A 26,445-nucleotide genomic window follows, 5' to 3' on the forward strand; every position below is an offset into this window, starting at 1 on the left:
ACTTCCACAAGTTGGGAGGTATGCTCTCCACTTTGGATAGGATGAGAAGGTAGAAACAGGGAGTGTTCTTCTGACAACACCTGCCTGGATAAAACATGATATGGTGAGGAGGAATAACCATGCGCACATGCGTGGCACTGGACGTGACACGAGAAGCACAGTGCTGAGTTTTCCTTAATTCGGGATTTGGCAAGAACGTGACTCCCACGTTCCAGGACAACAGATTGTACATAAAAAACAACAGCCTAAGGTGTTATCCCCACCCTAAGGTGGGGGGGAGGGGGTTAATCGATGGGGGAAGTGGCATGAAGAGTTACTCTCACTACAATCCATACTTACCAAGCTTCAATGTACAGGTTGGTACCTTAGGCTCCCAATTTCCTTGACCGATGTACTTAATGTGCCTGCTACCCTCCAATGAGTAGTTAGAATCACATTCAACTGTAACAACATCTCCTTCCTTAACCGTTTTTGATGAGTTTAAGACTTTTCCATTGGGGATTTTCAGGTTAGTAAGGTCATATTCTGAAGCATTAGATAGTGAGAAAAATTGTATTTAAGTCCAGGCACTCTTTTATTTACTTTTCAGTCAATCAGTGCTATTTAATGAACACTTAGTGTATATGCTAGTCCCATGTTAAGCACTTGGGAGAGTACAATATGAGTTGGTGGAGGTGAAGGCTGCCCAAAAGGAATTTGGAAGTCTATAGGGGGAGACAGACATTAAAATAAGATACAGAACAAGGAAATGGCAGAGTGTAAAGCTATGTAGATAAATGCTGGAGGGCTGAAGGTGTGGTGAATATCAAGTACTTAGGCCAACCAGAAAGGAGAATGAGTAAGGGAAAAGAAGGATTAAGTCAGGGAAGGACTCTTGGAGATGTGATTTCAGGATGGCTTTTAAAGGCAGACAGTCTGATATGAAAGGGAGAGGGACTTCCGGGTCAGAGGGAGGATGGGGGCAAAGAGTCGGTGGCAAGAGAGACCGAGGGACAGTGAGTAGGTTGGCATTAGAGGAGCGAATTGTGCAGGCTGGATCAGCAAGGTAAGTAGAAGGGGGAGAGCTGACTGACCAATGTATTTAATCTGCCCAGAAGAGAGGAAGAAATCCACTATGGCTTTGTGATAGATGAACAAGGAACCTACATGTATTGTCTGGAGTTCATAAAAATTGCCTCTTGGGACTCATCTGTGGCTTTTAAGAGAAAAACAAATCGCAGCTTAAGTGACATATTGGGAGATGCTACATTTCAAGCCACCGGACTTCCGCCGCTCACAAAGTTGAGAAATGGGAGTTTTCTGAAACAGACATTGCTCACAAAGCACAACTCCTTGGACTTTGTTCTCAATTCACTGATTACCACTTCCCAACCCCTTTACCAGATGAGCCCAGAACAACCTGTTGTCTCAACCTAAACTGATTCTCCATGCAACATGCAGAACAGGAGGGGGACCTGGGTCATGGGCCATATGCAGGTATGCTCAGAGGTCAGTCCCCCTCTCCAACCCCAGCATCGGGAAGGCTTGCCCAAGGCCAGAAGGATGGCCCTAAGGTGACTGGATAACTGGAGCTCTTCTGATATTAGGCCTGCCTGGTCCTTTAAAGTCTCTTATCTGACCTCCAGGGGAGTGTTAAGGATTCTTCCTGGCCTCTCTCCCGACATTAGAAGAGTGATCCCAAGTGACCCTACATCAACCACAGTACTGAAATCTGGTCCAGGGAGGAGCCGCGTTTAATCCCAACTTCTTGTCAGATATAAGGGTGGGAGGAAGATGGGGAGGAAAGGCAAGACACTCCCCAAGGTGGCGGGTGGGAAATCTTGGAACTCCTCCTGGCAGAAATCTGTCCTAGGGATTTGGCAGTTGTACTTGGGAAGTGCCAACTCTATTATCAGCAGTCATCACGATGACAAAAATCCCACACCTGCCTTTGTCACCTCTGTCCAGCCACTGTGCACCTTTACTCCAAAGCAGCCTTTCACTCTTTCATTCCACTGTATTTACTGAGCTCTTACTGTGAGCAGAGCACTGTACTAAGTGCTTAGGAGAGGCCAATGCAACAATAAACAAGACACAAAGCCTTGCTCCTCTGGCCATATTCAGGCTTGACAAGGCCCTTCAGGGCTAACAGACAGCCTATTTCAAGCTGGGGGGTGGGGCGGGCAGGGGAATGATAGAAGCAGCAACGGGATCGTAACAGCCATCTCTGTTCCCCACCTGAGTTATTACAGCTATTATTGGAGGAGGAGGAGAAGAATTAAGCACCTTGCAAGGAAGAAGACTGTAACTTCAGCCCTCTTGGCCCATGCAAAGAAGAGGAAGAGGAAGGAAAAGATAAGAGAGAAAGAAAAGCAAGGTTTCACCCTTACAGATTCCAACAACTCCATACCCGCCCAAACACCTCAAAGCTCTTGCTTTGACAAATGAGCCTTGGAAGAAGCAGGCAGTGGCAACTTGAAGGCAGGGAGGGGGAGCAGGGGAGAGCGAAGAAAGGGAAAGTCACCACCCTGTCCAGATCTATTCTGATGTGCCAAGCTCTCACCAGGGGAACTGGAGGAAAGTAGCAAAAATACAGCTTGAGACAGTACTTAGGTAAACGTGAAGAGGAATTCAGCAGGGAACAAGGAGCGTGAACTATGGAGAGGGAAACATCACTTAGGAGGGAAAGGTCTCAAGAGGAAGCCAATAGCAGAGACCTCCTGAGTTGCCATAGGTAAAAATAATTTGACTTTTTAAAAAATAGTATTTGTTAAGCACTTTCTAAGTGCCAGACATTGTACCAAGTGCTTAGATACAAGCTAATCAGGTTGGTCACAGTCTATGACCCACATGGGGATCACAGCCTTAATCTCCATTTTACAGATGAGACAATGGAGGAACAGAGAAGTTAAGTGACTTGCTCGAGGTCACACAGCAGATAAGAGGCAGAGCCAGCATTCGAACCCAGGTCTTTCTGACTCCCAGGCCTGGTGCTCTATCCACTAGGGTGCCGCTTCACCTTACAAAACAAAAAGCACTCAGACATTGTCCAACAAAGGAAAGTCGCTGACAAGAGAGCATGGATGAGGAGTGTGCCTTAAACTCCTCTGTGTATAACTGTAGAAGTATTTCACAAACTTCCACAAGTTGGGAGGTATGCTCTCCACTTTGGATAGGACGTGAAGGCAGAACCAGGGAGTGTTCTTCTGACAACACCCGTCTGGATAAAACACGATATGGTGCAGAGGAATAACCATGCGCACATGTGTGGGACTGGAAGTGACACGAGAAGCGCAGTGCTGAGTTTTCCCTAATACGGGATTTGGCAAGAACGTTGACTCCCACGTTCCAGGACAACAGATTGTACATAAAAAAAAAGAAACCATCTTAAGGGGTATCGATGAGAAGTGGCATGAAGAGTTATTCTCACTACAATCCATACTTACCAAGCTTCAATGTACAGGTTGGTACCTTAGGCTCCCAATTTCCTTGACCGATGTACTTAATGTGCCTGCTACCCTCCAATGAGTAGTTAGAATCACATTCAACTGTAACAATATCTCCTTCCTTAACCGTTTTTGATGAGCTTAAGACTTTTCCATTGGGGATTTTCAGGTTAGTAAGGTCATATTCTGAAGCATTAGATAGTGAGAAAAATTGTATTTAAGTCCAGGCACTCTTTTAATTACTTTTCAGTCAATCAATGCTATTTAATGAGCGCTTAGTGTATATGCTAGTCCCATACTAAGCACTTGGGAGAGTACAATATGAGTTGGCAGATGTGAACGCTGCCCACAAGGAACTTGGAAGTCTAAAGGGGGAGATAGACATTAAAGTAAGACACAGAACAAGGAAATGACAGGATAAGGCTACGTAGATGAGGTAAGGCTAGGAAGATAAGTGCTGCAGGGTTGAGGGTGCGGTGAATATCAAGTACTTGGGCCAACTAGAAAGGAGAATGAGTAAGGGAAAAGAAGGATTAAATCAGGGAAGGACTCTTGGAGATTTGATTTCAGGAGGGCTTTTACAGGTGGGGAGAGGGGTGGTCTGTCAGATAGAATAATAATAATAATAACGGCATTTGTTAAGCGCTATGTGCAAAGCACTGTCGGAAAAGGAGTTCCGGATCAGAGGGAGGACGGGGGCAAAGAGTCGGAGGCGAAAGAGATGAGATCGAGGTACAGTAAGAAGTTTGACAGAGGAGAGAGGTGTGCAGGCTGGATTGTAGTTGCAGATCAGCAGGGTAAATGTCTTATCCCTTCACCAGTATCCTACTCAATCACTTACAAAAATGCTCCATGGCCTCTAACGAAAATGGTTGTTTTTCCAAAAACTTTTTCCACCTGCCTCCATGCTTACTGTTTCAGATTTCTATGCTCAGATGGAGGGGAAGAAAGGTTCTCTGCTCTTAGAAGTCACAAAATATTTTCAAAAGCCATACCCAAATGTTAAGGAGATGAAGATCAGCGTTTTGTTGATCACTGCCATGACACTCATGTAAAACCTGAACCCTTCCAGACACCTGGCCAGTTCCAAAATCCCCAAAGCCTTGCTAAAAGTGTGGGATTGGATTTGGGTAGGCTCAGAGGAGCCTGTTCTGTTCTGAGGTGGCTGCAAGAAGTCAAGTCCAAAGGACCCTCTTGAGGCTTGTGTGGCCAACTCAGATATAAGGCCAGTTTTTACAAGGACCTTGAGGGTTCCAGAGTGATTCCAAGCCCCGCAAGTTGGGCTCTAGACCTAGTAGGTTACTCGGTGGCCTTCCAGACCAGGACTGGCTCCAGGTTCAACCCCTATCCCCACCCTCAGACCTAATCTACTCTTTGACCAGAACCCTGAGGGGAATTCTACAACCATTCAAGTTCTGAGGTAGTGGAGAGACAAGTCTGAAAATGGAGCTGGCACAACTGTTTGCCATGTGGCCCAAAGCCCAACACACGAAGAGTTCTAGGTTGGGAGATAGTGCACCCAAATAAGGGGCCATTGTGTCACTTTTAACAAGAGGGAGACAGGGAGGGAGGGAGGGTGGACATAAAGAATTGCTGGAGAACACCAAATGAATGGCAGTCTATTTGTACCAGGTTGAAATACATAGACCAAGAGGCCTCTCACTCTCGTTTTCCATGCACACAACACTAGCACTTTTAGCATTCATTGCCACGGTGCTTTCTACTATGGCAACAAACCTCTCTGTGACTATTATACAATGAAACTGATACAAGAATCAACAACTCAGAAGTGGAGGGCAGAAAAGAGGCAAGGAGGGATATAACAGGGGGAAGGACAAATGTTTGTACCTTCCTCACAAACTGGAATGGCAGGGCTCCATTTATCTCCAACTTCACAGACAATGACACTTTGGCCTCGCAACACATAGCCACTATTGCACTCGAGCATCGCTGTGTCTCGATAATTATATTCCGATTTATAAACTGAAGTTATTTTTCCATTGGAGACTGCAGGTTTTGTGCACTTGACCACTGGAAAAAAATAAAATGATGGTGACAACTGCTCCTGATAAAAAGGGGAGGGAAAAGAGACCTGAAAGATCAAGCAATCCTAATTTCCTAACAGTGGATTTGTAAAAACGGACTTTTGCCAGAGATTTGCCTAAAAACGTCTGTTCCTATGTCATACTATTGTTCCTGATTTAACCTCACCTAAGTCACAATTAAATCCCATTATGACTTAAAAAGAACTGACTTTGAATTCACAAAGCAAGAATATTCAATTAAAAAGATGGCACTGCCATTTGTAACCCGCTCCTGTGGCACTCACTTCTGCTATCATGACTGTTTTTGGTATGCATTTGGGTGAGAACACAATTTGGGAATTACAGAACACTTTTCTGAAAACAGGAGGCTGTTTGGACTCAGTGTGTTCGGTGAGTGCAGGGACTGCTTGTACACACACGGCTTGTGGACTGGGGAGAATCACCATGTTAAGACTTCCTTACTGCCCACAACAACTCTTGCATTATAGGACCGGGTGTAGAATCCAGATATTGCACTCCTTTTAGTGGATTTTAATGGCAAGTCATGATTTTTTTTCCATTCAGTCCCAAGCAAAACTACCCCTTCAAATTCTTATTATACCCCAAAAAAGTTGGTCTTCAAATCACTTTAGCATCTCAGGAACACAAAAAAATCTTCTAGAACCTTCTAATTTCCACTTATGTGCCCACTGCCAAAGCTGAATACAGTACTCTGTCGAGACTAAGTGCTTAATGAATACTATTACGACTTGAATTAGAGCTATCTTCCACTCCACCTTCATCCAACTCCTACAATTGCCTTAAGCTCTGCACTAGTTAAATCAGAAATGGGCTTTTCAAACATATACGCTAAGGAATAACATATACGCTAAGGAATACACAAAAGTGCACATTTTACCGACTTGCACATACAGACAAGTCTCTTCACTCTTTACCTAGTTTGTTAATTCAGTTCCCACACCAAACATCTCAAAAATGTAGTCTGGGGGAATAAAGTGTTTAAGTGGCAGTTAGTTTCATTTCATGACTTCTAAACTTTTAATGAAAGCCACCTCTAAGCTGGTAAAACCTGGAAAAGGAAACTAAACCGGAGAAACGGATCACCTTCGCATCTAGGGGGTTCACTGCTCCAAACTCCTTCGTTCTTGCTGTTTAGCGTACAGGAAATGGTGTGATTTCCAATCAGCGAGTACTTATCAGAACCTCTTGGGGAGTGTTCACATTCATAAGTTACTGCAGAACCATAGGGATAGGAAGCCTCGTCCCCAGCATTGCTCGTCCCGTGAGCAATTTTCGGAGGTGGAAGACAAGAAATTGCTTTGGACAAAGAACAAAACATTTTAAGGAAAAAAAAAAGACAGCTATTCCTTTATTCACTTAACAGATATCACAGTTATTATTATTATGAGAAACAAGTAGCTATTAAAGTCAGTTGTTTACAGGAAAAAGGAAGAAAGAACATAAAAATACGAAGTAGGCTCTGGCACCATTTTTTTTCCCCTTACTGGGTCATTTCTGAGAAGGCCACATTGGGAAAGGCATCTCAGAGGCATGTGGGCTAGCTGCCAAGGACCAATTTTTGACAACATTCAGAAATGGCTGTTTGTCCCTTGGGTCCTATGGGGTTTCTGGATGTTGCCCACAGCAATCCTCCCAACTCTGGGGCTGCTTTGTTTTTTTTTTTGTTGTTGGTAGGTTTTTTAATGGTACATATTAAGCTCTTACTATGTGCCAAGAGCAGTACTAAGCACTGGGATAGATACGAGGTCATCGGGTTGGACACAGTTCCTATCCTACGTGGGGCTCGCTGTCCAAGTAGGAGAGAGTAGGATTTAATCCCCATTTTACAGATGAAGGAACTGAGGCACAGAGAATTGAAGTGACTTGCCCAAGGCCACCCAACAGACAGTTGGCAGAGCTGGGATTAGAACCCATGATCTTCTGAATCCCAGGCCTGTGGTCTTCCCACTAGCCACGCTTCTCTTCCTGGGGCTGCCACAGGGACCCCATGACTTGAGCAGGGGCAAAAATGGCCTGGGGCAGAGTAGGCCCAGGGGAATGCAGCACTAAGGGCAATATATAGGGCTGGCAAGCTTAGCGCACTTCAACACTTATGTTCGGGTGCCATAGCCTGACATAAAAGCTTAATCTTGGAGGGGGGCTGATTAAAAAAGATTAGCCATCAATGCATATCACTTGTCAACCAATCATAATTATTGAGCATTTACTCTGGGCAAAGCATGGTAGTGAGAGCTGGGGAGTGTGCAACAGAGCAAGTAAACACGATATCTGTCCTCATGGAGCTAACAGCCAAGAAGGAACCAAGCCCTTAAATAGATAACTGGTAGAAAGAAGCAATGGAGTATAAAGATCTGTACTTAAAATGCAAAGGTGGGGGGGTGAAAACCCTTTAGAGCATGGGCCTGAGAGTCAGAGGACCTAGGTTCTAATCATGGCTCCACCACTTACCACCTGGGTGATTTGGGGGGAGTCACTTAACTTTTCTGTGCCTCGGTTCCCTCAACAGCAAAATGGGGATTCAATGCCTGTGCTGCCTCCTACTTAGACCTCTGAGACCCACAGGGGACATAAAAATAATAATGGTATGTGTTCAGCGCTTACTATGTGTCACACACTGTTCTAAGCGCTGGGGCAGATGCAAGCTAATCAGGTTGGACATAGTCCCTGGCGCACATGGGGTTCAGTCTTAATCCCCATTTTACAGATGAGGGAACTGAGGCACACAACAGAAAGTGAAGTGACTTACCCAAGGTCACACAGCAGACAAGTGGCAGAGCTGGAATTAGAACCCAGGTCCTTCTGACTCCCAGGCTCTACCCATTAGCCCACACTGCTTATCTTGTATCTTCCATCTTGTATCCACCCCAGAGCTTAGTACCGTGTTTGGCACAGAGTAAGCATTTTTCAAATGCTACATTTATTTTCAGTGTTGATTAGTTCAAAGATGTACTGATCACAGTTTGTAGAATCCCTCTAAGTTTCTAAGATCTTCCACTTACCTTCACAAATTGGTTCGTCTTCGCTCCAAGCAACCTTTCCATGAACGAGTTCACAAGTGCTAGTAGGAGAGCCTATTAACTTAAATCTATGTGACAGGGGAAGACAATTACAGACTGATTTAGGTATCATTCAGATTTAATCCAATTTCCGCAATAACTTGGAAGTTTGATCTGTGCTTTCACTCTGATCATTAAATTGCCATATGGAGTGAAATAATAATAATAATGATGGTATTTGTTAAGCGCTTACTATGTGCAAAGCACTGTTCTAAGCGCTGGGGGGATACAAGGTGATCAGGTTGTCCCAAGGGGGGCTCACAGTCTTAATCCCCATTTTACAGATGGGAACTGAGGCCCAGAGCAGTAAAGTGACTTGCCCAAAGTCACACAGCTGACAATTGGCAGAGCCGGGATTTGAACCCATGACGCCTGACTCCAAAGCCCGGGCTCTTTCCACTGAGCCACGCTGCTTCTCTATGTCCCAGGCACTGTATTAAGCGCCGGGGTGGATACAAGCAAGTTGGGGTGGACACGGTCCCCGTCCCATGAGGGGCTCCCAGTCTCAATCCCCATTTTGCAGATGAGGTAACTGAGGCCCAGAGAAGTGAAGTGACTTGCCCAAGTGGAGGGGCTGGGATTAGAACCCCCTTTTAGACTGTGAGCCCACTGTTGGGTAGGGACTGTCTCTATATGTTGCCAATTTGTACTTCCCAAGCGCTTAGTACAGTGCTCTGCACACAGTAAGCGCTCAATAAATACGATTGATGATGATGACCTTCCCAGGCCCCGGTCTCTATCGTCTATGCCTTGCTGCTTCTCTGGGCTGCTAAGGAGCGACATTTCCCATCGGTTCCAGTCCGGAAAGACCTGCCCATTAGGGGTCCTGCCCATTAGGGGTCCCGCCCATCTCCCCACCATGTTTCAGAAGCTTAAAATAGATGCATGATGAAAATATTTACCAATTTAGTACCATAAATTTAGAATGGTAATGTTGTAGCTTTTTCCATTTTTAACTTTGAAAGGTCACAAACCTGCCTTAAGAGCCTAGGTATTCTTAACAATATCCAGTTGAAAGGGTACAGGATACATTTAAGAATTCTTTGAGAGTTGGATAGTGAGCAGGTGTCCATAAAAACTTAAAAGAAAAAAAAAAAACCACAACCAAAGAACACACACTAACTCTCCTGTCCCATGTCCATGGGGGGGAGAAAAGGGAGAGGGGGTGGAGAGACTTTACCCTTCTTCACAAGTATAATGAATCTGAGAACCAAATTTGAGGTCCTCTGGTATGTCAACCCTGCCGTTAGGTGGTGTTCCAGGGTTTAAACACGATCTCCCTAGAAAAGAATAAGATTGAAGTGACATCTTCTTTTCATGGTGACACGTATAGCAGATCTCAATCACATCCCAAATTCTCATGGGCAATACCCCCAAACTTAGTACCCAAAGTAAGGGACCAGTGGGCTCCGGGGTTGGTGGGGAAGTGCAGAAACCCAATCCCTCAGTTCTGGGTACGGTTTCCCTCCCAGAAGCCATCAGGGCTATTTTGCTGACCAGCTTCTTCAACAGGTAAGACCACAAGCGGTGCTGTCAATCAATCCAATCTTACTTATTGAACACTTACTGTTTTAAAGAGGACTGTACTAAGCGCTTGGGAGAGTACACTATAACAGAGTATATAACATTATAATGTTCCCTGCCCACAACGAGCTTACAGTAGCGAGTGCTACTGGGATGGCTGTGGTGAACCTCCACTGATGGTCTTAGAGGGCTCTCCAAAATTCCTAGGTGGTCCCAGACATCTGTTCCATTTACCCTAGGAGCCTGGAGCTAAACAGTTGACCAATTGAAAGGCTTTCTGACTGATTCATTACAAGCCTTACAAAATTTTAACATATAACATGAAGAAAATCGTCTCCACAACTCAAGACCAAAATTCTGTAATGGGTAAGGATATGGCTTTCCCAGGGGTATGACAGACAATACAAATGAACAAATACAAGTGAACCTTTTCACTGTGCCTCGATCTCATCTGTCTCACCGCCAACCCCTCACCCACGTCGTGCCTTTGACCTGGAACGCCCTCCCTCCTCTAATCTGACAGACAACCACTCTGTCCCAGCCTCTTTAAAGCCTTACTGAAGGCACATTTCCCAAAAATGGCCTTCCCAGACTGAGCCCCACATTTCCTCATCTCCCACTCCCTTCTATGTCACCCTCACTTGCTCCCTTTGCTCTTCCCCCTCCAGCCCCAAAGCACTTATGTACACATCTGTAATTTCCTTTATCCCTTTGCTCTTCCCCCTCCCAGCCCCAAAGCACTTATTAACATATCTGTAATTTTATTAATTTGAATTGATGTCTGTCTCCCCCACTCTAGACTGTGAGCTTGTCATGGGCAGAGAATGTCACTGTTTACTGTTGTACTGTGCTTTCCCAAGCGATTAGTACAGTGTTCTACACACAGTAGTTGCTCAATAAATATGACTAACTGAATGAATGAAATGAGCCAAGGACCCAAACACAAGACACATTAATGTAAAGGACTACTGACTTACTTTCACAAAACTCAGAGATGGAGGACCACTCATCATCTTCTAAACAAGTAATATTAACTGGTTTTCTGAAAGGGTTGGAATAGCCTGGACGGCATTCGTAAAGCACCTGGGCTCCATGAGGAAACTTCTGTTGACCTCTGAACTCTTCCTTGAGCTGGGCAGATGTTAACCTTTTGGGGACACCACAATCACCTGGAAAGGAAGACATTTTTATTATTAGTAGGAGGGAGAGGGAGAGGGAGAGGGAGAGGGAGAGGGAGAGGGAGAGGGAGAGGGAGAGGGAGAGGGGTGCATGCATCACCATGAGGAGCACAGCCTAGTGGAAAGAGCACAGGCCTTGAAGACAGAGGACCTGGGTTCTAATTCTGAACTCTGCCACCTGTCTGCTGTGTGATCTTGGGCAAATCATTCTCTGTGCCTCATTTATCTCAACTGTTAAATGGGGGTTGACTGAGAGCCCCATGTGGGATATGGACTGTATCAGTACAATGTCTAGCACATGATATGTGCTTAATACTATATATATATTATATATATATATATATATATAATATATAATTTTTTAAGTGACTCCAGAGAAGCAGCGTGGCTCAGTGGAAAGAGCACGGGCTTTGGAGTCAGAGGTCATGGGTTCAAACCCCGGTTCTGCCAATTACCAGCTGTGTGACTTTGGGCAAGTCACTTAACTTCTCTGTGCCTCAGTTACCACATCTGTAAAATGGGGATTAAGACTGAGTCCCCCGTGGGACAACCTGATCACCTTGTAACCACCCCAGTGCTTAGAACAGTGCTTTGCACATAGTAAGCGCTTCATAAATGCTATCATTACTATTATTATTATTATTATTATTCAGGGAGCAGGCCCCAAAATAAACCAAGGTGCCCCAGCTCCAATTCTTGGAATGGTGAGCAAGCTACTCTTTGGATAACCCCACTAGCCAAACTCCCTAAATCCCCTTTCCTTTCACCTGCCAATAAAATGTATATACCTTCTTTGCTTGTATATAAATGACTTTATGCACTTCTTTTAATGGTATTTGTTAACTACTTACTATGTGCCAGGCACTGTTCTAAGTGCTGGGGTGGATAAAGTTAATCAAGTTGGATACAGTCCATCTCCACATGGGGTTTACAGTCTTAATCCCCATTTTGGGGATTAAGACGGGAAGCAGCATGGCTCAGTGGAAAGAGCCTGGGCTTTGGAGTCAGAGGTCATGGGTTCAAATCCCAGCTCCCCCACTTGTCAGCTCTGTGACTTTGGGCAAGTCACTTAACTTCTTGGCACCTCAGTTCCCCCATCTGTAAAATGGGGATGAAGACTGTGAGCCTCCCGTGGGACAACCTGATCGCCTTGTCACCTCCCCAGCGCTTAGAACAGTGCTTTGCACATAGTAAGTGCTTAATAAATGCTATCATTATTATTATTATTTTCCAGATGAGGGAATTGAGGCACAGAGAAGTAAAGTGACTTGCCCAGGTCACACGGCAGACAAGTGTCAAAAGAACCTGGGTTCTAAACCTTCCATTCATTCATTCGATTTTGAGCACCTACTGTGTGTGCGCAGAGCACTGTACTGAGCATAACAATGAACAGACACATTCCCTGCACACAACGAGCTTACTTCCATGCCCCTGGTTCCATCCTTTAGGCCACACTGGCCCAAATAATCAATATTTGTCAGTGCTTGTACTCCTATAGATGGCTGTTTCGGCCAGCATCATCAGCCTGGGATCCTGAGCCCTTACATGCTAAGTCAGCTAAACTTGTCTCATACCACGGAGCGGGGCAGCAGCCCCCCCCACAGAAAGACACGCAAGACAACAATCCTGCTCAAGTGCCACACACACCGGTGGACTTGTACACGGAAGACCTTTGGAACCCCTCCCTGGGCAGGCCCAGCCTGATTCCATAACACTATAACCCAATTAACTCCAGCCAGTCATGAGCGCACCGTGAAACACAAAATCATCTAAAATGAAGCAATGGACAATGGCAGAGAAAATCTCCCCTTTCTTCCCCAATCCATCCCAGTTCAAACACTGATCAATGATGTATGGCTACAGAAAGAACAAAGTGGAACCAAGAAAGCTGGAACGCCCACTGGGTGACTGACGAAGATGCTGACACGGCCCCAACTTCATAAAACACTGAAGGTCTTCAGAGCAACCGGAGGGTCCAAACGTCTCTACAGGCTGCCACACCTGGATTTTCCATTGATGACACATTAGATGTTGAGCAGATCCATCAATGCCACCCATGTCCCCAACCTAACATCAAATGGCAAACCAGGACCACAAATAGGGCATTTATTTTAAGGACTTCACATTTAATCCAACTTCTGTCACTGGATTTTATTTTTCTAGAGGGTTAAATCCTAAATTAGATTTCTTTTTTTAATTGCTGACATTTTCACTGGCAAGCTGTATTCTGGAATGGGATAAGTGGAAAGCCTGATCAGGATTACGAATGGGTCAGAAATATTTTTAGTGGTGGGAATGGGATTTTCGGTCTCCCCACCCGTCAAGCCTGGAGCTCCCGTGAATCATCCAAAACCATGTTCAGTTTCTGCTTATCCTCGGGTGAACAAAACCATTTTTCCAATGAGAGCGCCAATGTAGGAACTATCACTTCAAAAAGAAAAAAAAACCCAATATTTAGATATTGTTAAGTTTGGACTGATGCTGGAGTCCGATTCCCTAAATTAAGCCAGTACGTCTGAAAATTGCTTCAAACGGCAGCCTTCATTGATTTGCAATGCCAAAAATGAGCTGTATTCATAAATAAATGCTGTCTTCATATACGTTAAAGTTGAAAAAGAAACACCTCCAGAGGAAGGGCTCAGAGAGGAAGGGACTAGAACTAGCTACATTTTGGCTTAAGCTAGTCACCTACAAATAATATTTTAGCAGATATAGGGGGGAGTAAATAATTAAAATGATGAGATTAACGGAGTCAGCAAGGAATAGGACAATCAGTGGTATTTACTGAGCGCTTACTGTGGGTACAGCACTGTACTAAGAAGCTTGGTAGGGTACAATACAGAATTGGAAGACATGGTCCCTGCCCACAGGAAACTATACAGAATATGATTTCTTATGAAATAGGATGTTCAGAAAAAATATATTGGAAGTAACATTGACATGTCTGGTGATCAGACAGGTAAGTTAACTAAATGGGATGAAGGCTTGACAAACGGGAAAATAATAATAATAATAATAATTGCAGTATGTTAATACTGCAGTGGAGAAGCAGCGTGGCAATAGCGTGGTCTAGTAGAAATAGTCCAGGCCTGGGAGTTAGAGGGCCTGGGTTCTACTCATAGCTCTGCTACTTGTCTGCTGTGTGACCTTGGGGAAGTCATTTCACTTCCTCTATGCCTCAGTTCCCCAATCTGCAAAATGGATACTCAATACCTGTTGTCCTTCCCACTTGAACTGTGAGCCTCATGGTGGACCTGATTATCTTGTATTTACCCCACGGCTTATTATGGTGTTTGGAACAGAGCAAGTGCTTAACAATACGATGGTTATTAAGCGCTTACCATGTGCTAGGCACTGAGCACTTCACTTCTCTGTGCCTCAGTGAACTCATTTGTAAAATGGAGATTAAGACTGAGCCCCACATGGGACAACCTGATTACCTTGTATCTCCCTCAGCGCTTAGCACATAGTAAGCGCTTAATAGATACCATCATTATTAATAACAATAATCACAATTGTGGTACTTGGGAGCATACTATATGACAAGCACTGGGACTGACACACTGAAAGGAGAAAGGACAGTCCCTGTCCCACATGAGACTCTGTCTAAGGGAGCTGGAGAACAGGAATTTTATCCTCATTTAACAGGTGAGGTAACAGTGATGTGAATGAGTGAGTGATTAGAAGCAGCGTGGCTTCGTGGAAAGAGCATGGGCTTGGGAGTCAGAGGTCATGGGTAAGAATCCCTGCTCCTCCACTTAGCTGTGCGACTTCGGGCAAGTCACTTCACTTCTCCCTGCCTCAGTTACCTCATCTGTAAAATGGGGATTAAGGCTGTGAGCCCCACGCGGGACAACCGGATAACCTTGTACCTGCCCCACCACTTAGAACATAACTTTCTTTCATTCATTTATTCAATCGTTTTTTTAAATAGCATTTATTAAGTGCTTACTATGTGCAAAGCACTGTTCTAAGCACTGGGGACATTACACGGTGATCAGGTTATCCCACGGGGGGCTCACAATCTTAATCCACATTTTACAGATGAGGTAACTGAGGCCCAGAGAAGTTAAGAGAAGTTAAGAGAAGAGCATGGCTCAGTGGAAAGAGCATGGGCTTTGGAGTCAGAGGTCATGGGTTTGAATTCTGACTCCACTACATGTCTGCTGTGTGATCTTGGGCAAGTCACTTAACTTCTCTGGGCCTCAGTTACCTCATCTGTAAAATGGGAATTAAGACTGTGAGCCCCACGTGGGAAAACCTGATCAGCCTGCATCCTCCCCAGCGCTTAGAACAGTGCTTTGCACATAGTAAGCGCTTAACAAATGCCAATTATTATTATTATTATTATTATTAAGTGACTTGCCCAAAGTCACACAGCTGACAATTGGCGAGTATTTACTGAGCACTTTGTGCAGAGTGCTTGAAAAGTATAATTCAGCAACAAAGAAGCACATACAGTAAAAAACAAAACAAAAAAAGCAATACAGCTTGGCACAAGTAAGTGCTTAACAAATACCATTATTATTATTATTGTGATTTGTCCAAGGTCCCCCAGAAGGAAAGTGGCAGAGCCCAGATTGGACCCAGGCCCTTTGACACCCAGTCCTGGGCTCTTTCCACTGGGCCACTAGGCTTCTTCGCAAATGGGCAGAGGGGGATAGGCTCCTGGAAGGGGCTTTTCTCCACTCCCCAAAACGGAACAACAGGGGTCCCCGGGGTTTGGCTGGGGGGGAGGGGGGGTCCCCGCCTCGGTCTGCTGGTTGTCGCACAGGCTCCGGCGTGGGGAGGCGTCCCCTGCCCCGTCGTAGAACCCCTCTTGGCAGGGCCCCCAGTACACTGCTCTGCACACAGTAAGCGCTCGCTAAATATGGTTGATTGACTGGCCCGTGGTAGGAGAAGCAACACGGCGTAGTGATTATACGGGAGTCACAAAGTCGTGGGTTCTAATCCAGTACTCCGCCCCTTGCCTGCTGCGTGACCGTGGGTAAGTCACTTCTCTGGGCCTCAGTTCCCTCATCTGTAAAATGGGGATCGAGACTGGGAGCCCCCCACGGGGCAGGGGCGCTGTGTCCAACCCAATTTGCTTGGATCCGTCCCAGCGCTTAGGGCCTGGCACAGACTAAGCGCTGAACAAACACCGCGCTAATAATTAATATTATTAATACAAACAATTGTTATTTTCAAGAATTGATGTGGGGCCTCATGGAGAGAGCCCGGGCCTGGCAATCGGGAGGGAACCGGCTCCTCCATTCCGCTACTGGGTCGCCTCAGGAGCGCTTAGAACAGCGCTTGGCATAGAGTAAGCGCTTAACAAATACCCTCATCATTATTACCATTCATCTGTAAAATGGCTTCCTCATCTGTAAAATGAGGGTTCAATACCCGTTGTCCCTCCTATGTCGATTGGGAGCCCGACATGGGCCGGAGACGGCGTCCACTCCGACTGCTTGGCTCCCCCTCAGTGCTCAGCACAGTACTTAGCATAGAGGAAGCGCTCATTAAGTGCTTAGTAATAATAATAATAATAATAACGACATTTATTAAGCTCTATGTACAAAGCAAGGTTCTAAGGGGTGGGGAAGGTTACAAGGTAATCGGGTTGTCCCACGGGGGGCTCACAGTCTTAATCCCCATTTTACAGGTGAGGGAACTGAGGCCCATGGAAGTGAAGTGGAGAAGCATTGTGGCTCAGTGGAAAGAACACGGGCTTTGGAGTCAGAGGTCATGGGTTCGAATTCCGGCTCCGCCACATGTCTGCTGTGTGACCTTGGGCAAGTTACTTGACGTCTGTGGGCCTCAGTTACCTCATCTGGAAAATGGGGATGAAGACTGTGAGCCCCACGTGGGGCATTCTGATCACCCTGTATCCCCCCCAGCGCTTAGAACAGTGCTTGGCACATAGTAAGCGCTTAACAAATACCAACATTATTAAGTGCCTTGCCCAAGGTCACACGGCTGTTTTGTTCTCTGTCTCCCCCTTCTATACTGTGAACCCACCGTTGGGTAGGGACCGTCTCTATATGTTGCCAACCTGTAGTTCCCAAGCGCTTAGTACAGTGCTCTGGCCACAGTAAGCGCTCAATAAATACGACTGAATGAATGACCTCTGACTCCAAGGCCCGTACCCTTTCCACTGAGCCACGGTTCTTAGTACAATGCTCTGCACACAGTAAGCGCTCAATAAATACGATTGAATGAAAGCGATACCGTTAAAGAAGTGGCAAGTGGAGGGTGATACGTTGCCTCCGCTCAGCGCCCGTGGGCGTTCGGCCAGTCGGGGTCAATCAATCAATCAATCGTATTTATTGAGCGCAGTGCAGAGTACTGTACTAAGCGCTTGGGAAGTACAAGTTGGCAACTTATAGAGACAGTCCCTACCCAACAGTGGGCTCACAGTCTAAAAGGGGGAGACAGAGAACAAAACCAAACATACTAACAAAATAAAATAAATAGAATAGATGTGTACAAGTAAAATAAACAAATAGAGTAATCACTCAATCGTATTTCTTGAGCGCTTACTGTGTGCAGAGCACTGTACTAAGCGCTTGGGAAGTACAAGTTGGCAACATATAGAGACAGTCCCTACCCAACAGTGGGCTCACAGTCTGAAAGGGGGAGACGGAGAACAAAACCAAACATACTGACAAAATATAATAAATAGATATGTACAAGTAAAATAGAGTAATCAATCAATCGCATTTATTGAGCGCTTACTGTGTGCAGAGCACTGTACTAAGCGCTTGAGAAGTACAAGTTGGCAACATATAGAGACAGTCCCTACCCAACAGTGGGCTCACAGTCTAAAAGGGGGAGACGGAGAACAAAACCAAGCATACTAACAAAATAAAATAAATAGAATAGATATGTACAAGTAAAATAAACAGAGTAATCACTCAATCGTATTTACTGAGCGCTTACTGTGTGCAGAGCACTGTACTAAGCGCTTGGGAAATACAAGTTGGCAACATATAGAGACAGTCCCTACCCAACAGTGGGCTCACAGTCTAAAAGGGGGAGACGGAGAACAAAACCAAGCATACTAACAAAATAAAATAAATAGAATAGACATGTACAAGTAAAATAAACAGAGCAATAAATATGTACAAACATATATACAGGTGCTGGGGGGAAGGGAAGGAGGTAAGATGGGGGGGATGGAGAGGGGGACAGGAAGGAAGGAGGTCAGTCTGGGAAGGCCTCCTGTCCTGGAGGAGGGTCATTGGGCGCTTAGTAGGTGCAAAGCACTGTCCTAAGCGCTTGGACGGTGTAACAGGGCAATGTTAGAGGGATAAAAGGGTCCGGCGGCCGGCTCACCGTCCACGGCGGGCGGTCTCGGCAGCAGCAGGCCCAGCAGCAGCAGCAGCCCCAAGGCCGGGCCCGGGCGGCGGGGAGGCGGGGGAGACGCCCCCATCCTCTCGCGGGGGGCCGAGGCGTGCGGGACACCACCACCGCCACCACCGCCACCGGGGACACGGCACCGCCCCGCGCCCGCCATCGCCTCAGCCCCGCAGCCCCGACTGAGGAAAAGAGGGCGGCGACGGCCACCACGGGCCCTGCCTCCCACACCGGAAGTGACGACACCAACGGCCACAGGGGCCATGGCGCCTGAGGGGAGGGCGCCTGAGGGGATCCTATTGATTGAGCAATAACTGTGCGCGAGCCACTATAATAATCAATCAATGAATCGTATTTATTGAGCGCTTACTGGGGCACTGTACTAACCGCTTGGGAAGTCCAAGTTGGCAACATATAGAGACGATCCCTATCCAACAGTGGGCTCACAGTCTAGAACAATAACAATAATAGAATAATAACAATAATGATGGCATTTATGAAGCACGTACTATGTGCAACTCACAGTCTAGAACAATAACAATAATAGAATAATAACAATAATGATGGCATTTATGAAGCGCTTACTATGTGCAAAGCCCTGTTCTAAGCGCTGGGGAGGTTACAAGGTGACCAGGTTGTCCCACGGGGGGGGGGGGGGGGCTCACAATCTTAATCCCCATTTTACAGATGAGGGAACTGAGGCCCAGGGAAGTGACTTGCCCAAAGTCATTCATTCATTCATTCAATCGTATTTATTGAGCGCTTACTGTGTCCAGAGCACTGTACTCAGCGCTTGGGAAGTCCAAGTTGGCAACATATAGAGACGGTCCCTACCCAACAGTGGGCTCACAGTCGTGAAGAGTGGGTTCACAGTCTAGAACGATAGCAATAATAGAATAATAACAATAATGATGGCATTTATGAAGCGCTTACTGTGTGCAAAGCCCTGTTCTAAGCACTGGGGAGGTTACAAGGTGAGCAGGTTGTCCCACAGGGGGGCTCACAATCTTAATCCCCATTTTACAGATGAGGGAACTGAGGCCCAGAGAAGTGACTTGCCCAAAGTCATTCATTCATTCAATCATATCTATTGATCGATTACTGTGTGCACAGCACTGCACTAAGCGCTTGGGAAGTCCAAGTTGGCAACATGTAGAGACGGTCCCTACCCAACAGTGGGCTCACAGTCTAGAAGAGTGGGCTCACAGTCTAGAACAATAACAATACAATTACAGATGAGGGAACTGAGGCCCAGAGAAGTGACTTACCCAAAGTCATTCATTCATTCAATCGTATTTATTCATCATCAATCATATTTATTGAGTGCTTACTGTGTGCAGAGCACTGTACTAAGCGCTTGGGAAGTCCAAGTTGGCAACATTTAGAGACGGTCCCTACCCAACAGTGGGCTCAGAGTCTTGAAGAGTGGGCTCACAGTCTAGAACGATAACAATAATAGAATAATAACAATAATGATGGCATTTATGAAGCGCTTACTATGTGCAAAGCCCTGTTCTAAGCACTGGGGAGGTTACAAGGTGATCGGGTTGTACCGTGGGGGGGCTCACAATCTTAATCCCCATTTTACAGATGAGGGAACTGAGGCCCAGAGAAGTGAAGTGACTTGCCCAAAGTCACATAGCTGACAAGTGGTAGAGCCGGGATTTGAACCCATGAACTCTGACTCCAAAGCCCGGGCGCTTTCCACTGATTCACAATGTTTCCCCCATACATCCCACTATACTAAGGGCTTGGAAAGTACAAGTCGGACAGGCATTCATTCATTCAATCATACCCCCTTCTAGACTGTGAGCCCACTGTTGGGTAGGGACCATCTCTATATGTTGCCAATTTGTACTTCCCAAGCGCTTAGTACAGTGCTCTGCACACAGTAAGCGCTCAATAAATATGATTGAATGAATGAATGAATTTACAGAGCACTTACTGTGTGCAAAGCACTGTACTAAGCCCTTGGGAGAGTACAATGTAACAAAAGACACATTCCTGCCCACAATGAGCTCACAGTCAAGAGGGGGAGACAGACATTAATATAAATAAATACATACATACATACCTTCTAGACTGTGAGCCCGCTGTTGGGTCGGGACCATCTCTATATGTTGCCAACTTGTACTTCCCAAGCGCTTAGTACAGTGCTCTGCACACAGTAAGCGCTCAATAAATACGATTGAATGAATAAATGAATGAATGAACATACAATATACAATCCCATCCAGCCTTACCTCCTTCCCCTCCCCACAGCACCTGTACATATGTTTGTACAGATTTATTACTCTATTTTACTTGTACATATTTACTATTCTATTTATTTTATTTTGTTAATATGTTTTGCTTTGTTGTCTGTCTCCCCCTTCTAGACTGTGAGCCCGCTGTTGGGTAGGGACCGTCTCTATATGTTGCCCACTTGTACTTCCCAAGCGCTTAGTACAGTGCTCTGCACACAGTAAGCGCTCAATAAATACGATTGATTGAATGAATGAATGTATGTTGGGTAGGGACCGTCTCTATATGTTGCCCACTTGGACTTCCCAAGCGCATAGTACAGTGCTCTGCACAAAGTAAGTGCTCAATAAATACGATTGAATGAATGAATGAATCCCCCAGCCTTACCTCCTTCCTCTCCCCACAGCACCAGTATATATGTTTGTACATATTTATTACTCTATTTCACTTGTACATATTTACTATTCTATTTATTTTATTTTGTTAATATGTTTTGTTTTGTTGTCTCTCTGCCCCTTCTAGACTGTGAGCCCGCTGTTGGGTAGGGACCGTCTCTATATGTTGCCTATTTGGGCTTCCCAAACGCTTAGTACAGTGCTCTGCACACAGTAAGTGCTCAATAAATACGATTGAATGAATGAATGAATATGTTGCCAACTTGGACTTCCCAAGTGCTTAGTACACTGCTCTGCACACAGTAAGCGCTCAATAAATGTGATTGAATGAATGAATGCAATACAATAATGAGGGTATTTGTTAAGCGCTTACTATAATAATAGTATTTGTTAAGCAGCGTGTATCAGTGGAAAGAGCCTGGGCTTGTGAGTCAGAGGTCATGGGTTCTAATCCAGACTCCACCACTTGTCCGCTGTTTGACTTTGGACAAGTCACTTAACTTTTCTGTGCCTCAGTGACCTCATCAGTAAAATGGGGATTAAGGCTGTGAGCCCCACCGTGGGACAACCTGATCACCTTGTAACCTCCCCAGCATTTAGAACAGCGCTTTGCACATAGTAAGCACTTAATAAATGCCATTATTATTATTCTCCGTGCCTCAGTTCCCTCATCTGTAAAACGGGTATGAAGACTGTAAGCCCCTCGTGGAACAACCTTCTAGACTGTGAGCCCGTTGTTGGGTAGGAACCGTCTCTATATGTTGCCAACTTGTACTTCCTAAGTGCTTAGTACAGTGCTCTGCACACAGTAAGCGCTCAATAAATACAGTGCTCTGCACACAGAAAGTGCTCAATAAATACGATTGAATGAATAAATACGATTGAATGAATAAATACGATTGAATGAATGAATGAACCTGATTACCTTGTCTCTACCCCAGCGTTTAGAACAGTGCTTGGCACATAGTAAGTGCTTAACAAATACCAACATTATTATTATTATTATTTTTATTATTAATAGTGCCAAGCACTGTTCTAAGCACTGGGGAGGTCACAAGGTGATCGGGTTGTCCACGGGGGGCTCACAGTTTCAATCCCCATTTTACAGATGAGGTAACTGAGGCACAGAGAAGTTATGTGACTTGTGCAAAGTCACACATCTGACAGTAGGCGGAGTCTGGATTTGAACCCTTGACTTCTGCCTCCAAAGCCTGGGCTCTTTCCACTGAGCCGCTATGTGCCAAGCATTTTTCTAAGCGCGGGGAGGGATACAAGGTAATCAACTTGTCCCATGTGGGGCTCACAGTCCTCTTCCCCATTTGACAGATGAGGTCACTGAGGCCCAGAGAAGTGAAGTGACTTGCCCAAGGTCACACAGCAGACAAGTGGCAGAGGTGGAATTAGAACTCATGACCTCTGACTCTGAAGCCCGGGCTCTTTCCACTGAGCCAGGCTGCTTCTCAGTCTAGAATTGGGCTGGGGGTGGGGGGGGGGGGGGGGGGGGGGCGTTCAGGGGAGAAGGAGAACTGGGGGAAAGCGGGCTAATGTGTGCCATTTGTCAGCTGTGTGACTTTGGGCAAGTCACTTCTCTGTGCCTCAGTTACCTCATCTGTAAAATGGGGATGAAGACTGTGAGCCCCCCGTGGAACAACCTGATTACCCTGTAACCTCCTCAGTGCTTAGAACTGTGCTTGGCACATAGTAAGCACTTAATAAATGCCATCATTGTTATTATTATTAATGAAGGGACGGCACAGATGGCAAAGAGCCTTCCCAAACTTAGCCCCCCCTTTTCCTCTCCTCCTCCTCCCTCTGCCCTACCCCTTCCCCTCCCCACACCACTTGTATATATTTCATTCATTCATTCATTCATTCAATTGTATTTATTGAGCGCTTACTGTGTGCAGAGCACTGTACTAAGCGCTTGGGAAGTACAAGTTGGTAACATATAGAGATGGTGCCTGCCCAATAGCGGGCTCACATTTTAGAAGGGGGACACAGATAACAAAACAACACATATTAATAAAATAAAATAAATAGAATAGTAAATATGTACAAGTAAAATAGAGTAATAAATCTGTACAAAGATATATACTATTGCTGTGGGGAGGGGAACGAGGTAGGGCGGAGGAGATGGGGAGGGGGCTCAGTCTGGGAAGGCCTCCTGGAGGAGGTGAGCTCTCAGTAGGGCTTTGAAGGGAGGAAGAGAGCTAGTTTGGAGGATGTGCGGAGGGAGGGCATTCCAGGCCAGGGGGAGGAATATATTTGTAAATATTCATTACTCTATTTGTACATATTGCTTACTCTATTTTATTAATATGTATATGGCTATAATTCTATGTATTCTGACGGTATTGACACCTGTCTGCCTGTCCTGTTTTGCTGTCTCCCTCTTCTAGACTGTGAGCCCGTTGTTAGGTAGGGACCGTCTCTATATGGACCTCTCCATCCAAACCGCTACCCTGCTCATTCAAGCTCTCATCCTATCCCATCTGGACTACTGCATCAGCCTTCTCTCTGATCTCCCATCCTCGTGACTCTCCCCCCTTCAATCCATACTTCATGCTGCTGCCCGGATTATCTTTATCCAGAAACGCTCTGGGCATGTTACTCCCCTCCTCAGAAATCACCAGTGGCTACCAATCAATCTGCGCATCAGGCAGAAACTCCTCACCCTGGGCTTCAAGGCTGTCCATCACCTCGCCCCCTCCTACCTCACCTTCCTTCTCTCCTTCTACAGCCCAGCCTGCACCCTCCGCTCCCCTGCCGCTAATCTCCTCACTGTGCCTTGTTCTGGCCTGTCCCGCCGTCGACCCCCGGCCCACATCATCCCTCTGGCCTGGAATGCCCTCCCTCTGCCCATCCGCCAAGCTAGCTCTCTTCCTCCCTTCAAGGCCCTACTGAGAGCTCACCTCCTCCAGGAGGCCTTCCCAGACTGAGCCCCCTCCTTCCTCTCCCCTTCGTTCCCCCTCCATCCCCCCTCTTACCTCCTTCCCTTCCCCACAGCACCCGTATATATGTATATATGTTTGTACATATTTATTACTCCATTTATTTATTTTACTTGTACATATCTATTCTATTTATTTTATTTTGTTAGCATGTTTGATTTTGTTCTCTGTCTCCCCCTTCTAGACTGTGAGCCCACTGTTGGGTAGGGACTGTCTCTATATGTTGCCAACTTGTACTTCCCAAGCGCTTAGTCCAGTGCTCTGCACACAGTAAGCGCTCAATAAATACGATTGGTTGATTGATATGTTGCCGATTTGTACTTCCCAGACGTTTAGGACAATGCTCTGCACATGGTGAGCGCTCAATAAATACGATTGAATGAATGAATGAATGAATGAATGAATGAATGAATGAGCGCTCGCGGGGAAGGGCGGGCGTGTGAGGAGATGGGCGGGGACTTCCGGCAGCAGCTGTCACTCAAGATGCCCTCCGCCCCCCCGCGTTGCGGGCAGCGCCACCTGGCGGGGCGCGGCTGTCTCTCGGGCCGGGCCCGGCCCTGCCCTGAGGTAAATCAGGGAGGCCATATTTAGGTCTGAGGCGGTGGTTGGGCCGGAGGCGCAGACTTTCCGGCTCTTAGAAAGCATCCTCCCCCTGGGGAAACGTGATGCCCTCCACTTTGGCCCCCCTGAGGGCCTTTGCCAGGAAGTGGCCGCACCCGCCTCATACATCCACAGACACCCCCCTCCCCACCCCGCCAAACAAAGGCCACCCCGCCCTGACCCGCTTTGCCAGGAAGGAAATGTGACTTGTAACCTTGAACCACGCCTGACCAGGCTGTGTTCAAAAACTCTCCCTGATCTTCTGCTGTGTATCTATATATTAGCAGCGTGGCTCAGTGGAAAGACCCCGGGCTGTGGAGTCAGCGGTCATGGGTTCAAATCCCATCTCCGCCAATTGTCAGCTGTGTGACCGTGGGCAAGTCACTTAACTTCTCTGGGCCTCAGTTACGTCATCTGTAAAATGGGGGCTGGCTGTGAGCCCCCCGTGGGACAACCTGATCACCTTGTATCCCCCCCAGCGCTTAGAACAGCGCTTTGCACATAGTAAGCGCTTAATAAAGGCCATCATTATTATATATTATCGACAAGGAGGGGGCAAAATAAGCCGACCAGTGTAAATCGGCCGCAGGGTTCGACAACCCAAGGTGGTGATGCAGATAGGAAAAATGACTTGGAAACGTGAGTTCAGATAGAGCAGTTTAAGTAAGCAAGCTGACTGCTCGTCCGTTCACCTTCTGAGAGGTATAAGTGACGAACAGCCCCTATCCCAGCCGCTTCTGACTCAGTGGAAAGAGCACGGGCTTTGGAGTTAGGGGTCAGGGGTTCGAATCCCGCCTCTGCCAATTGTCAGCTGTGTGACTTTGGGCAAGTCACTTAACTTCTCGGGGCCTCAGTTCCCTCCTATGTAAAATGGAGATGAAGACCATGAGGCCCCCGTCAGCTGTGTGACTTTGGGCAAGTCACTTAACTTCTCTGGGCCTCAGTTCCCTCCTATGTAAAATGGGGATGAAGACTGTGAGCCCCCTGTGGGACAACCTGCTCTCCTTGTAACCTCCCCGGCGCTTAGAACAGTGCTTTGCACATAGTAAGCGCTTAATAAACGCCATTATAATAATAATAATTTGATTCGCCATCGGAGCTACAGAAAGAATTCCCGCGCCCGCGAAACTTTGGCACCCTGTTAACGGGAGATGTTAGCAGGAGACACGGCCCACCCAGGATGGGGTCGTCTCAGACAGGGCATAGCCGCTTTGATCAGCGTCACCCCTCCTCGATTACAGGATCTTCTGGGAAGCCAGCACCTATTCCTCACATATCCTCTTGTTAAGCCCTGCATGCAATGGAGTCGGTTATGCTAAGCCTTTAGGGAAAAATGCAGTCAATGCCGCTTCTGCTGGAGTATGCGGCTAGGGTGAACAACACTATATATCTGTCCTTTATTTATATTAATACCTGGCTCCCCCTCTAGACTGGGCACTCGTTGTGAACAAAAATGTGCCTATTTATATATTGTATTCTCCCAAGCGCTTAGTACAATGGGCAACACACAGTACGCACTCAATAAATACAATTGAATTGAATTCAGGTGGGGTCAGAATGAAATAAGACTTGGGACAACGTAGGGAGAGAGCTGTTCTAGAGCTCGAGTGAGTGGGTGGGTGGACGGACGGTAGAGCCCTGCTCAGACATTGGACAAGCCGGGGACAG

The 26,445-nt window shown here is 46.3% G+C and overlaps 1 protein-coding gene across 2 annotated transcripts in view; it reads right to left on the reverse strand.

The window, feature by feature from the left end:
- LOC119930665 (complement receptor type 1-like) overlaps nt 1-18,751 on the reverse strand; it is a 30,736-nt gene extending 11,985 nt beyond the window's left edge. For both annotated transcript variants that reach the window (XM_038749226.1, XM_038749225.1), the window contains exons 1-8: nt 18,567-18,751; nt 11,049-11,240; nt 9,728-9,827; nt 8,491-8,576; nt 6,575-6,787; nt 5,274-5,456; nt 3,426-3,611; nt 340-525 (exon numbers count right to left, since the gene is read on the reverse strand). In XM_038749226.1, coding sequence (XP_038605154.1) covers nt 340-525; nt 3,426-3,611; nt 5,274-5,456; nt 6,575-6,787; nt 8,491-8,576; nt 9,728-9,827; nt 11,049-11,240; nt 18,567-18,747 — 1,327 coding nt within the window. In that variant the 5' untranslated portion in view covers nt 18,748-18,751. The remainder of the gene's footprint in view (nt 1-339; nt 526-3,425; nt 3,612-5,273; nt 5,457-6,574; nt 6,788-8,490; nt 8,577-9,727; nt 9,828-11,048; nt 11,241-18,566) is intronic.
- Between the last annotated feature and the right edge of the window lie 7,694 nt (nt 18,752-26,445).

This window comes from Tachyglossus aculeatus, chromosome 7 (assembly GCF_015852505.1).
Source record: "Tachyglossus aculeatus isolate mTacAcu1 chromosome 7, mTacAcu1.pri, whole genome shotgun sequence".
NCBI lineage: Eukaryota > Metazoa > Chordata > Mammalia > Monotremata > Tachyglossidae > Tachyglossus > Tachyglossus aculeatus.